This window comes from Eurytemora carolleeae, unplaced genomic scaffold (genome assembly GCF_000591075.1).
Source record: "Eurytemora carolleeae unplaced genomic scaffold, Eaff_2.0 scaffold1359, whole genome shotgun sequence".
Classification (NCBI taxonomy): Eukaryota; Metazoa; Arthropoda; class Copepoda; order Calanoida; family Temoridae; genus Eurytemora; species Eurytemora carolleeae.
In genome coordinates, this window is record NW_019398341.1 from 28,096 (window position 1) to 42,137 (window position 14,042).

General features: G+C 29.9%; 1 protein-coding gene and 1 long non-coding RNA gene across 2 annotated transcripts; both read right to left on the minus strand.

The window, feature by feature from the left end:
• Positions 1-2,099: 2,099 nt before the first annotated feature.
• LOC111717249 (uncharacterized) lies at positions 2,100-9,818 on the minus strand. Its single transcript, XM_023492763.1, has 10 exons — positions 9,736-9,818; positions 8,475-8,546; positions 8,013-8,096; positions 6,855-6,964; positions 6,359-6,458; positions 5,935-6,024; positions 5,340-5,452; positions 3,736-3,832; positions 2,737-2,799; positions 2,100-2,545 (listed from the first exon to the last, which is right to left on the minus strand). Exons 1-10 carry the CDS (start codon positions 9,742-9,744, stop codon positions 2,486-2,488), a joined length of 798 nt encoding a protein of 265 aa, XP_023348531.1. The 5' UTR covers positions 9,745-9,818; the 3' UTR covers positions 2,100-2,485.
• A 1,578-nt stretch (positions 9,819-11,396) lies between these two features.
• LOC111717253 (uncharacterized) lies at positions 11,397-13,159 on the minus strand. The gene is made up of 3 exons (XR_002768729.1): positions 13,074-13,159; positions 12,741-12,796; positions 11,397-11,448 (listed from the first exon to the last, which is right to left on the minus strand). It is a non-coding gene; the product is annotated as an uncharacterized LOC111717253 (long non-coding RNA).
• Positions 13,160-14,042: the final 883 nt, after the last annotated feature.

Below are 14,042 nucleotides of genomic sequence, written 5' to 3' on the forward strand. Positions count from 1 at the left end.
TCGGTATTTCAGCGACGCGGCTCAAATTCATTAAATTCGGTCTCTAGTTTGTGTGGGTGTAGGAAATGTGTATTATTAATACCTATTTGTTCTGATATGAGCTCTACTGTGAGTCTAATTAGTTACCCTTAAACGGGCATTGTAAATTCAATGTCGAACCACCTACAGAGGAGAAAGATTTACAGAGCGTTCTTTGCAAATTTTTGGTTCAATACCAATCACAGAGGATAGATATTTACAGAGAGAGTATTGTTAATTTATGGTCAAACCATGGAGGATAGATATCTACAAAGCGAATATATTAAATTCTTGGTCAAACTGCCCACAGATGATAGATATTTACAGAGCAAGCATTGTAAATTCTCTATCAAACTGCCCACAGAGGATAGATATTTACAGAGCAAGCATTGTTAACTTTTGTTCGAACCAACCACAGAGGAGAGATATTTACAGAGCGGGCAGTACAAATTCTTGGCCAAATCGCCCGCAGAGGAGACGGATCTACAGAGGGAGCATTGTAAATTCTAAAATTTGTTTATTTTTTTATTTTAGGAATCCCTAGCTTAACTTATCATACAGTGATCTGTTAATTAAAATGTTTTTATTTAGAGAAAATTATAAATATACACTAAAAGATTTCTGTGCGCAGGGCTGGACGGGTGACGGGAGAGGGTGCAGGGTTGGACTGGTGAAGGGAGAGGGTGCAGGGCCGGACTTCTGACTGGAAATGGTGCAGGGCTGGACTGGTGACGGGAAAGGGTGTAAGGCTGGACTGGTGACGGGAAAGGGTGCAGGGCAGGACTGGTGACGGGAAAGGGTGCAGGGCCGGACTTCTGACTGAAAATGGTGCAGGGCTAGACTGGTGACGGGAAAGGGTGTAGGGCTGGACTGGTAACNCAGGGCCAGACTGGTGACAGGAAAAGGGTGCAGGGCCGGAAGGGTGACGGGAAAGGGGAGATGACAACGTTTGGTTGAAGCGTTAAAGAGACTGGAAGCATAATATCGATGCTAAGATGGCAATGCCCGATTTATAGCGGTAACCTTTAAAGGGACAGACCGGCTATGTAAGGTAGTTAAACTGAGTATGCATTATTGTGGAAAAATTCTTTAGGATTCATTTAAGACATATAAAACTTTTTAAAGATCTGTAAATCCTGAGTTTGAGCGCAACGTTCAAAATCATACTTTAGGGTGGATACGTTTCAAGAATTTTTTTTATTCTAGATTATTAAATAACGACGACAAAAATGTAGACAAAATTCTACAGTAAACTAAATAGTTCTTTATGAAAAGGTTGAGAAAATAAAAATTAATCTTATCATCAAAAATAAGTAATCTTATTCAATTATTAGTTTCTATAATCTCTCATTGTTCATAAAGATTTACTGCAGATTTTCTACAAATTTTTACTAAAACGACGACATTTGAAGAATTTGTAGAAATCTGTTAATAAATTCATAGAAAATAAGAAATTCAATATAATGATGAAAACGAAATAATTGATTCTAGCATTGATTTATTGACAAGTTGCTTTTGAGAAATATGTTCCTAACCATCTAATTAGTTTACTGTATAATTTTTACTTTATTTTTCGTCGTCGCTATTTAATAATTTTAAAAACCGATTCTAAAAACGTACCCACCCAAATATATGATTTTGAACGTCGACTATGCACTCAACTCAGTAATTATACATCGTGGAAACGTTTTATATGTCTCAAATGAATCCTAAAGAATTTGTCCACAACACTGAATACTCATTTTATCTACCTTACATAGCCGGTCTGTCCCTTTAAGGCTTTATGTGATGAAGTGTGAATTAGACATCAATATTTATGATTTTTAAAACTGATTATTTTCAATTTTGGTTTCTCTTCAAAAATGACTTGCATACTTTAAGAAAACGTATAGGACTTATCAAAACTTAACATTTCAATCCTAGAAAAACAACAATATCTTCCACTTTATTGATCAGATAAAGGTTGCAAGGGTTTCGTTTTGAATCGGACATTACAATCTTTTTATGAAGGGTCACTTGAAATTACTCGTACAGTCCCTTTAAATGTGTTAAAACAGTTTTTAGAGGGATACCAACATATAAAGAATCGATAAAAACAGTTTTAAACAAAAATGAAGCATCTTAAATAATCCTTATCTTTGTTTTCTATTTTTAATAGAGTTTTGAGATCCTGTTTCTCCAACTAAAATGGAACATTAGGATCCTGGTTTCTCCATTTAAAATGGAGCAACAGGGTCAAGTTTCTCTATCTAAAATGAAGCAATAGGATCCTGTTTTTCCAACTAAAATGGAGCTAGGATCCTCTTTCCCCATAAAAAATGAAGCAATAGGATCCTGTTTCTCCACCTAAAATAGAGCTAGGATCCTGTTTCTCCACCTAAAATAGAGCTAGGATCCTGTTTCTCCATCTAAAATGGAGCAATAGGATTAAAATTTAAACTGGAGCAATTAAATCCAGTTTCTCCATCTAAAATGGAGCATTTGGATCCAGTTTTTCGAGCTGACTAATATCTCCTCCTTCGATAATCTGAAAAAATCAGAAATAAAATTTCTAAAATTTATCTTTAATTTGATTTGTTTTTTATATTAAAAATGAAACATCTAGCAAAAACTAAATATTTTCCCTCCAAATTAATTTAATTTCAAAGAAACTTTTCTACCCCCATATATTAGAAAAAACATTATTAACATATTAAAAAAAACGTTTTTTAATTTTACCTTTTTTCTTGCCAGGAATCCTTCTAGTCCCAGGTAAATATTTTCCTTTAAGGCAGTATACACCTAAACATTTGAAATTGTTGATAAAAATACCAAGGATGTGGGTGTTCAAATCAGTTCTAAAGATTAAATATGTTAAATATGCAAATATGAAGATAACACAGGTTTTAATGTTCTGACACATTCAAAAATTAGAATCACAAATCACAAAAAATATATTGAAACTTTAATTTTAAAATAAGTCTTACACGGAAAACCAAACAAAGTATTGCTTTTATACAATTATCTTTCTTTCTGTTTTGTTCGTATTTTGCGTGAAAAGAATGCCCGATTCACAACAGTACCCTTTATGAATAAGTACGAATTAAATATCAATGTTTATAATTTTAAAACTTCTTATTTTCAGTTGAGGTTTTTCTACGAAAGTCATTTGCGCATTTCTTCTTTAGGAAACATATGAAATTGTAAGAATTAATAACGTTTAAGCCTAGAAAAACAACAATATCTTCCACATTTTTGATCAGATAAAAGTTTAATGGTTGGAAATCGAGCATTGCATTAATTGTATGGACTGAAGGCTCATTTGAAACTACACCCACGCTGTTATTAGTCTCTTTACTAATAAAACTTGATTTCCAATGATAAAACCAAGTTTTTAAAATATAATTAAAACAGATTCTTCTTATTTCATCTTCTAGGGCTTAAATGTGCTCAGTCTGATTTAGCATTTAGTGCTAATATACAGAGTGTCCCACGAAACATGACAGTTGGTGAAAAGTTTTGAATGTTTTCTTCCATATAATGTTTTAGTTGTTGAAAACTTTTTGCAGTGTATTTCGTTAAAAAATCTTTTACTCAAATATATTTTACTTTGAAATCAATTTTATTGTAAAAGGACTACCATACAATATGTTAGATTATTCTCTTTATCAAACAACTTGACAAATTATGGAAGAAGACCTATTCCCCAACTGTCATGTTTTGTGGAACACCCTGTACCTGTTTCCCAATAGGACCATACTGCTGCTTTAAACCATTAATTTTCTCCTTCAGAGCTTCATTTTCTTCACGAGCTGCTTCCATAGCTCCCTCAACACTAGTTTAGAATATAACAATTTTTTACTGCGGGAGGGGGGGAGGAGGGCAGCTTCCATGGCTCCCTCAACACAAAATCACTAGTATAGAATATATCTCTTTCTGAAAAATCTGAAAGTTTAGAAATATCTTAGTGTCTAAATTTCCAGTATAATAAAATCTTAACTGGCGTAAGAAACCAGTCGCACTGCTTAGCAGACGAGTTTGTGATTACACACGCACACTCTTTTGGTTCTGACACACAACATGATTACAGTCAAGGAAATTGCAGAACAATGTCGTCAGTTATAATTAAACTTGAATAACGAGTAGTTTATGGTAAGCTTCAATCAAAGTATATTCTTTGCATTAAGATTTGGCTTACAATGTTGACTAAAATATTTAAATAATATATTGCATGTATATTAAACTTATTTTTAAGTAAATAAATAGCAATAAACAAATGTACTCTCCTAGACTGTACAAATACCGAGATTCTTATGTACTGTATATACCAGTACTTAATACTCATAGTACACGCCTTCGGTTCGGTATTACTTACACACACACTTTGGTACAGACACACTCGACACACAAACATGACGTTTCCGCCCCCTGCTTTTGCATTTTAGATTGCCTTTAATTGTCATGCCGCCGTTGTGTGAGTTGTGTGTATCTCATATACAGGGTTGTGTGAGTTGTGTATATCTCATATACAGGGTTGTGTGAGTTGTGTATATCTCATATACAGGGTTGTGTGAGTTGTGTATATCTCATATACAGGGTTGTGTGAGTTATGTATATCTCATATACAGGGTTACCCACAAAGCTGTAAGACTTTATTGACCACCCTATGATATTTAAACACAACAATTCAAGGTTTATTTTGGAGTTTTGCCCTAATGCAGTCGAATTAAATGATATTTAAAAGGTTTAAAATAGAAAAATAAAGTTTATATTTGCAGGGAATTAGAAAAGTAAGAAAAAAGACTGATATCAGTCGTCTCTGAAGTCTCATGCTTTGTGAGTAAACCTGTATATCCATATTGAACAATACACATTTTGAAAACTAGGCTTAATTAGGGTGCTTCGCGCCCATTTTATATTTCAATATGAACATTTTTATCTTTGTATACACTGTAAACCAAAAACAAAGAAAAGTTGCGGATTTTATAATCTTTGTGAAGAAACAATCTCAAGAACTGACGAGGGTCAACCCAGACCGAAATATATTTTCAATAAATGTGGAACTAACATCTACTTTTTTACTCTACAGAGGTTTGGTCCATCACCATCACTGAATTTTAAAATTTATAAAAATGTTTTATGGATTTTCAACAATTAATGAAAATCGAATTTCGTTGGAGGCAAACTTTTACAATTTTGATTATCAACAACCCTTCCCTAGGGACATGTAAAGTCCCACACAAAATTTGGGCCCGATCGGTTTAGCCCTTTTGAAATTTGTTGGATACAAACAAGCAAATTATAATATAAATATAGAAGACGACATTTTGTCAAGTACTTACTCTGAGAGTGTCGTTGCCTCTGTAGTAGATGTTGTTGGAGGTTCAGTTGTTAGAACAACACAAGACGGAGGTGTCCAGAAATCAGAACTTTCTTCTCCTGTTAATCCAATTACCTTGAATAAAAACGTATTATTTATAATTTTTTTAACAATATTATATTTTGAGAAACTTTGTGTTTTTCTTTTATTATAATTGGCCGCGATAAGAAGTTGGTACTTTAAAACTGAAAAAGTAAAGATTCTTTGCGGTATTTATTGTTTAAAAGTATATGATGACTTATACCAACACACATTTCTCTTTTCATTTTTTCTTTTACCCATAAAGGATAAAACTGTAAAGACGACCAGAAGTTTATTATATATTATATATATATTATTTTTTAACCTAATGATTTGAAACTAATTAACAAAAGCATGAAACAATTTAAGCAAGTAAAAAGATTAAATACATTTCGTAAAGTTGTCTCTGAGTCTGAAGTCTTATCCTAAGTTGGTAACCCTGTAACTATTTACTTTTTGATAATTGTAACTTAGTTAACTTTTTAAAAAAAAATCTAAAACCAAAATATTGTGTTCTTAAAAATAAAATTGCATACCCTAGCGATGAAGGCAAACTCGTCGTTACAGGGAACTTTATCGTTCAAGAGTTCAAACTCCATCTTTTCTTCGAATGGTTTACTAACAGTCTGTAAGCAAATAACAAAATCAAATGTCGTCTTCCTAAAAGTTCAGATTTTTTAATGGTCAAGGATTTTAAAAACTATTATTGAAAAGTGGCAGCCATTTTGTTCTGTATTTTTAAACATTAAAAAGATTGTATTAGAAAAGTATGTTAGTTCTAATGAAAAATTAAATAGTTACTTAGATTTATATCTAATTCTAATCATTTGAAGGTTATTCAAAAATAGAAAACCATTATCAATAAAAGTTTCTTTTTTACAAATACACAATCAAATAATAAACGTTGGGTTTAACCAAGAAAATAAATAGATAAACATTGCAAAAATAAATGTTTTATACCTTTTTGAAAATAGATTCATTATACACCACATCATAGTAATCAAATTCAAAGTGAGAAAGACAAGCAGGGAAATCTATATCTGATATCTTCCATTGAACCCTAGATAAGAAATCAAATTGAATCTAATATATGGATCTTATGTGCAATGATGTTTTAAATCAAATAGTTTATACAATTGCTGTGTCAGCCTGTGTGTACATTTTATTGGACTTTTTAAATTCATAAATTTTCCACCCGTCGTCTTCTTATTTCACAGTTTTATCACACCTTGTATCCTTTAAGTAGATTTTATAAAAAACTTTAATTTATTAAGCTTCAAATTATGAATTTTTTCAATTATCTTCAATTTTCATCGTTGACAAATTTATGGCGGGTCAAAACTATATGTGTTTTATCATTGAGGCCATAGTTAATTCAAAGCAAATTTATTATGTTATTTGTTTGTTACTTATAGTTTGCTTGTTAGTTTGTTTGTTTGTTTGTTTGTTAGTTTACCAGACGTTGTATGGTACTAGTGGTTCTGGTTCAGGTGGAGGAGTAGGTATTTGTCCAACCTCCTCAAACAATGGAGCTCGTCGATCTCGTCCCTGATATGCAGCAGAACTCTGAAAAAACAGGGGGACTCATAAAACTCTGAAAATAGACAGTCGACATTTAATCAATCTTAAATAAATTTGATGTTTCACCAGTCGCCTGAATGTCAGCTTATTTGGTGAAAAAGAGAAAAGGTTTTCTTTAGTTTTAATTAAAGGCTTGACAAACGACGACTTTCATAATTTGATTCAGCTTAAACTGGTAATAACTAGATAGAGTTTAATAAATAGGGCAGTTCTTAGATAGGAGATTTCAAAGATAGAACACCTCATAGATAGAACAATTTACAGATAGGACAGTTCAGAGCAGTTTACAGATACGACAGTTCATAGATAGGGCAGTTCATGGATAGGACAGTTCTTAGAAAGGACATTTCATAGATAGAAAATTTATTGATAGGACATTTCATAGATGGTTGACATTTCATAGTTAGAAAATTTATTGATAAGACATTTCTTAGATAGGACATTTCAAAGATGCATGACATTTTATATATACAGGGTGTCCCTGTGGGACATTTCATAAATAACAAAGTCATAACAATTTTATCGATTTACAGCTAGAGGTTAGACACTCCAAACCAAGATGTCGATCTCACACAAAAAATCTAGCAATAGATTATTGCCAATTACTTCTTTTAAACTTCAGCTAAAATAAAGCGTGTTTCAGTTTAAGAATCTATATGACTAGGAAAACAAAATAGTATAAATGACTTGGTGAGGTAAAGCCAATAGGCGTTGAAGTCGATCGAGGCTATCTAAAACTTTGATGACTAACTTTTATATTATACAGAGCGTCCCATATCATATAGGATTATCTCCAGGCTTTAGAGCCAAAAATACGAACATAATACTTGATAAACCAAGTATTTTCTGCAATGGCCTTATACAATTTTTTTAAATCATTCATTTTCCTTGACTTTCGATAAGTCGCTAAAATCGTAATTTAGAGCAAATAACGATCCGATAAGATTTGGGACACTCTGTATCTGTCTAGATATTAGTAAAGACCTAATTTGTATATCATTTTACACCCTTGGTGTAGACAAATTTAACTAACCTGGCCTCCTCTACTAGGACGAGGTTGCCTCAGCCTTCTCTCTTTAACTACTGGAGGTCGAATAAACTTGGGTGTATAATCAACCTGGTAGCATACAGGCTCTCATCTAGAAACAGGCCACAGGGCGCAACCGGGATGTTTTCATATGGGGAAGGAGGATGGGGGGATTTTTTTGTGGCAGATAATGAGGCGCGCCGTGTGCGATAATTCTGATTCTTCTTGGACAAAATTGTGTAGTTTTCACTTTTTGCCACTGTTTTTGACTTGAAAATGTCTTTTTATTTCTAGAGGGCAGGAGATAGGGGACACCCCTTCCAAAATGCTAAAATGCACCAAAAATAAGAAGCGTTTTTTTTAGAAATTTTAGTAGTTTGGGTTTTGGGTATTTTCTTTGTAATTCTTCTTGTCACAAATAAACTTGTTATTTAAACTATAAATATGATTTATTTCTAGATGATATCCCTTGAACGAAATCATATCGGAGGCCATTCTGAAATCCTCTCTCATCCCCTTCCAGTCCTCAGAGGCTATCACCTGCATTTAGGTAAATTAACTAAATTTTCACAATTATTGCGTCGCGAAATTCTAACCTCACACGACTACAAAGTAAAGTCTCTCTACAGATTATAGATAGTAAGTTTTAAACCAAAAGCATTTTGCAATGCATGTAATAAATATCGTGTAACACAATATCTGCAAACCTGAACTATGTTGAGCATAATTAATCAGCTCTGCTGTAAATATCTATGTAACATGATTAACCTATAACGTCTGTAAATCTGTATTGTGATTAGCTTAACTTCGCTTATATGTATCTACACTAATCCTGTAAATACGTACATTTAAGCTAAATTAGGCAGTAAATTACGAAATACTTGTAATTACGTCGATTAACGTTAACTTATAACATCGAAACCTAAACACAAATTAGTTGATATAGAGACTCCACTTTGATCACTGCGAGAGAGTAATTTGGCCCTCATTGAAACATACGAGCTGAGATCGTGCCCATTGGTTTGGCATTGATAGTTTACAAGCTAATGTTCAGTTGACATCGATAGCTTATGAGATCGTGCCCATTGGTTTGGCATCAAGATAGTTTACGAGCTAGTGTCCGGTTGGCATCGTTAGTTCATGAGATTGTTCCCATTGGCTTGGCATTGACAGATTACTAGCTAGTGTCAGTGTTGACATTGATAGTTGACGAGATCATGCCCATTGGTTTGGCATTGATAGTTTACAAGCTAATGTCTGTGTTGACATCGATAGCTTATGATATCGTGCCCATTGGTTTGGCATCAAGATAGTTTACGAGCTAGTGTCCGGTTGACATCGTTAGCTCATGAGATTGTGACCATTGGCTTGGCATTGACCCATTACTAGCTAGTGTCAGTGTTGACATTGATAGTTGACGAGATCATGCCCATTGGTTTGGCATTGATAGTTTACAAGCTAGTGTCCGTGTTGACATCGATACCTGACTAGATAGATATGGGTAAGGATCCCTCATAGAGTATAGGGCATTTACTACATACATATTAGATATCAATATTTATTGAATATTTTTTTAATCTAAAGTTAATAATTTGACAGAAGAAACCGTTAAAATTGTAGTAAAAAGTCTAAAATCAGTAAATAAATAAAAAAATGCATATTCGGTATCTATTTACAATAAATATGTACTTAGCTCAGTGTATAGCTTAAACATGTACTCGGTACATACCTTAAACATGTACTCGGTACAAGGAAGAATTTCAATATCCTGACTTTGTCGATGTCGTGATATTTTTCCCGTAACCTAACCAAATATATTATTATTATTATTATTATTATTATTATTATTATTATTATTATTATTATTATCATTATTATTATTATTATTATTATTATTATTATTATTATTATTATTATTATTATTATTATTATTATTATTATTATTATTATTATTATTATTATTATTATTATTATTATTATTATTATTATTATTATTATTATTATTATTATTATTATTATTATTATTATTATTATTATTATTATTATTATTATTATTATTATTATTATTATTATTATTATTATTATTATTATTATTATTATTATTATTATTATTATTATTATTATTATTATTATTATTATTATTATTATTATTATTATTATTATTATTATTATTATTATTATTATTATTATTATTATTATTATTATTATTATTATTATTATTATTATTATTATTATTATTATTATTATTATTATTATTATTATTATTATTATTATTATTATTATTATTATTATTATTATTATTATTATTATTATTATTATTATTATTATTATTATTATTATTATTATTATTATTATTATTATTATTATTATTATTATTATTATTATTATTATTATTATTATTATTATTATTATTATTATTATTATTATTATTATTATTATTATTATTATTATTATTATTATTATTATTATTATTATTATTATTATTATTATTATTATTATTATTATTATTATTATTATTATTATTATTATTATTATTATTATTATTATTATTATTATTATTATTATTATTATTATTATTATTATTATTATTATTATTATTATTATTATTATTATTATTATTATTATTATTATTATTATTATTATTATTATTATTATTATTATTATTATTATTATTATTATTATTATTATTATTATTATTATTATTATTATTATTATTATTATTATTATTATTATTATTATTATTATTATTATTATTATTATTATTATTATTATTATTATTATTATTATTATTATTATTATTATTATTATTATTATTATTATTATTATTATTATTATTATTATTATTATTATTATTATTATTATTATTATTATTATTATTATTATTATTATTATTATTATTATTATTATTNATTTGATAATTTGATAATTTGATAATTTGATAATTTTGTATTTTTGATTTATTCACAGTGCACATATAGATAAAAAGTAAAAGTTGCATTTCTTTTCAAGACCTGGGACGACTTTAAGGTGTCATAACGCCCTGGCAATTGATTTATTTCTCATCCAAGATTAATAGTTTTCCTGTCTGGTACAAGATTTACCTGTCTGGTACAAGATTTACCTGTCTGGTACAAGATTAATAGTTTACCTGTCTGGTTTAAGATTAATAGTTTACCTGTCTGGTACAAGATTATTAGTTTACCATTCTGGTACAAGATTAATAGTTTACCTGTCTGGTACAATATTAACAGTTTACCTGTCTGGTACAAGATTACCAGTTTACCTGTCTGGTACAAGATTAATAGTTTACCTGTCTGGTACAATATTAACAGTTTACCTGTCTGGTACAAGATTAACAGTTTACCTGTCTGGTACAAGATTACCAGTTTACCTGTCTGGTACAAGATTCCCCTCAGCATCTGATACAGTCACTACATTTGGTCTAGAAAGAGATAAAGTCTTCTTAATGTCAAAACTAGGAAAAAAAGGATTAAAGTCCAAAATGTAAAATAAATCTAAATATTTGGTAATTGTAACCTTGACAATGTGCCCAGAACATTAGTGTTGTAAATAAAGCGATCAATTGCTATACTGAATAGAAACTGAACACTTTTTTCGTTCTTATATCTTTTCAACAGTATGGACCTTTAATATTTTATTTTTTGATCTAGCAGAATTTATAGGACATCGAAGGTCAGAACTTTTGTTGTTATGAATCTCGGTATCAACCATTGATGTCCATATTTGCAGAGATAGTTTCGTCTATCTTGTTTATAATTAAAAAATCCACATTATAATTATTATTTAATAAAGACGACTTTTATTCGTCTTTCAGCTGGTTATGACTGTAAAATTGAGTACAGAAACGGACAGAGAACAACCACAGAGAAACGGATTTAATGAAACTTTCTGTCAACTTTCAGTGTCTGAATATCAATTTAAAAACTTTCAGTGTCTGAATATCAATTTAGGAAATTTTAGTGTTTGAATATCAATTTAAAAACTTTTAATGTCTGAATATAAATTTAAAAACTTTTATTGTCTGAATATCAATTTAAAAACTTTTAAAGTCTGAATATCAATTTAAAAACTTTTTAATGTCTGAATATTAATTTAAAAACTTTTAGTGTCTGAATATTAATTTAATAACTTTTAGTGTCTGAATATCATTTTAAAAACTTTTAATGTCTGAATATCAATCTAAAAACTTTCAGTGTCTGAATATCAATTTAAAAACTTTTTTAATGTCTGAATATTAAATAAAAAAATTTTAGTGTTTGAATATCAATTTAAAAACTTTTATTGTCTGAATATCAATTTAAGAATTTTTAGTGTCTTAATATCAATCTAAAAACTTTAAGTGCCTCAATGTCTGAATATCACTTTAAACGCTTTTAGTGTTTATATATCAATTTTAATAACGTTTAGTATCTAAGTATCACTTTAAGAGCGTTTAGTGTCCGAATATCTTTTTAAGAACGTTTAGTGTCTTAATTTATTTAAAAAGTTTAAGCACTTTTAGTGTTTAAATATCCATTTTAAAAACGTTTAGGGTCTTAGTGTCACTAAGAACTTTTAGTGTCTGAATGTCTTTTTAAAAACGTTTAGTGTCTTAATTAAATTAAAAACTTTAAGCGTCTGAAAAAAAATTAGTTTTTCGAATATATGACCCATTAAAAATAGTTAAATAATCTAATGTCTCTAAATTCCATTTCTAAATAAAACACTAGATACCTGTCTAAAAACCAGAATGGATTTTGAAAGGGGCATCCTCCGTAAACAAAACAATTCTGAATACAACTGTTTTATTATTCAGCGACACATTAGAAACAAATTTATTTTCTAATCATGGTCACAGTTCAAATCAGGGAGTATCTGTCCCTTTTTACATGCATTACTAAAACAGACAAAAGTGAACAACCAAGCACTGCGGCTATGGCAAGCTGAAGGGCCGAGCGTTGCGTCCACGTTAATTTGCATTGTCCAATCGTGATTATTTCTTTTAGCAGTTATTTTTGAATTTGCACACTCGAAAGTCGATTATTTTTTGCTATAAAAGAAAAAAACCTGATTTATTGTAAATATTGTTAGAAGAATATATCTGAGACCGGAAACCCCAATCATGTCCTATTCTGCTCTACTACTGCTCACATAATTGAGTCAAGTTTACCAGATATTGACAGGGTGTCAACAAAAAAATGGGAAATAAGGTTGTTCAAATTTAATTATTTTAGTCTTGGGCAAAGTTTTGATCAAAATGTGCGAGTGTTTGAAACAAACTTTGACATTTCTAAATTATGACAATTTTACAATGTATATAAAGCCAAAAGTTAATTACAAAAACAGAAAATGTGCACACACAGTGCGAGATTTGTGTCACTCCCCCCCCCCCCATTGATTTACAATGTCAAATTGAAATCGTCTTTAGTCTATATGAATACTTTGCTTGGGTGTCTGTTTGTTTGTATCCAAAACGACGGAACCGATCGGGCCCAAATTTTAAAAATTAGCCTCCAACAAAATTCGATCTTCATTAAATTATGAAAATCGCCCTAAAACCATCTATACATATCCTTTGCTTGTTTGTTTGTATCCAATAAACGTCAAAACGGTTAAACCGATCTGGTCCAAATTTTGTGTGGTACCTTACATGACCTCAGGGAAATTTCATATATGTTCAGAAATACAAAAATTTGTTTTCGTAAAATTCTTAAAATCCACAAAAAAATTGTAAATCCGCAACATTTTCATTTTTGGTTTATCGAATGGAAAATTCTGAAAGATTGAGCAACTATTAAATGTTGAAATAAAAGATAGACACTGAGCGCACAGACACAGCGCCTAGAAATGATAAATCAATTATACTACGACGACTTTTGTAAAAGGTGCCCCATTAAGCATGGAAACATTGTATTATTTGATGGAATTTTTATTTCTTTTCTCCTTGTCAGAGCCCGTTCTCTCTTATAGTAGTCATGTAGTTCACGTACTTTGTGGGGCGATATTTTGGCTGCTAGATGTCTCATGCTGAATTCT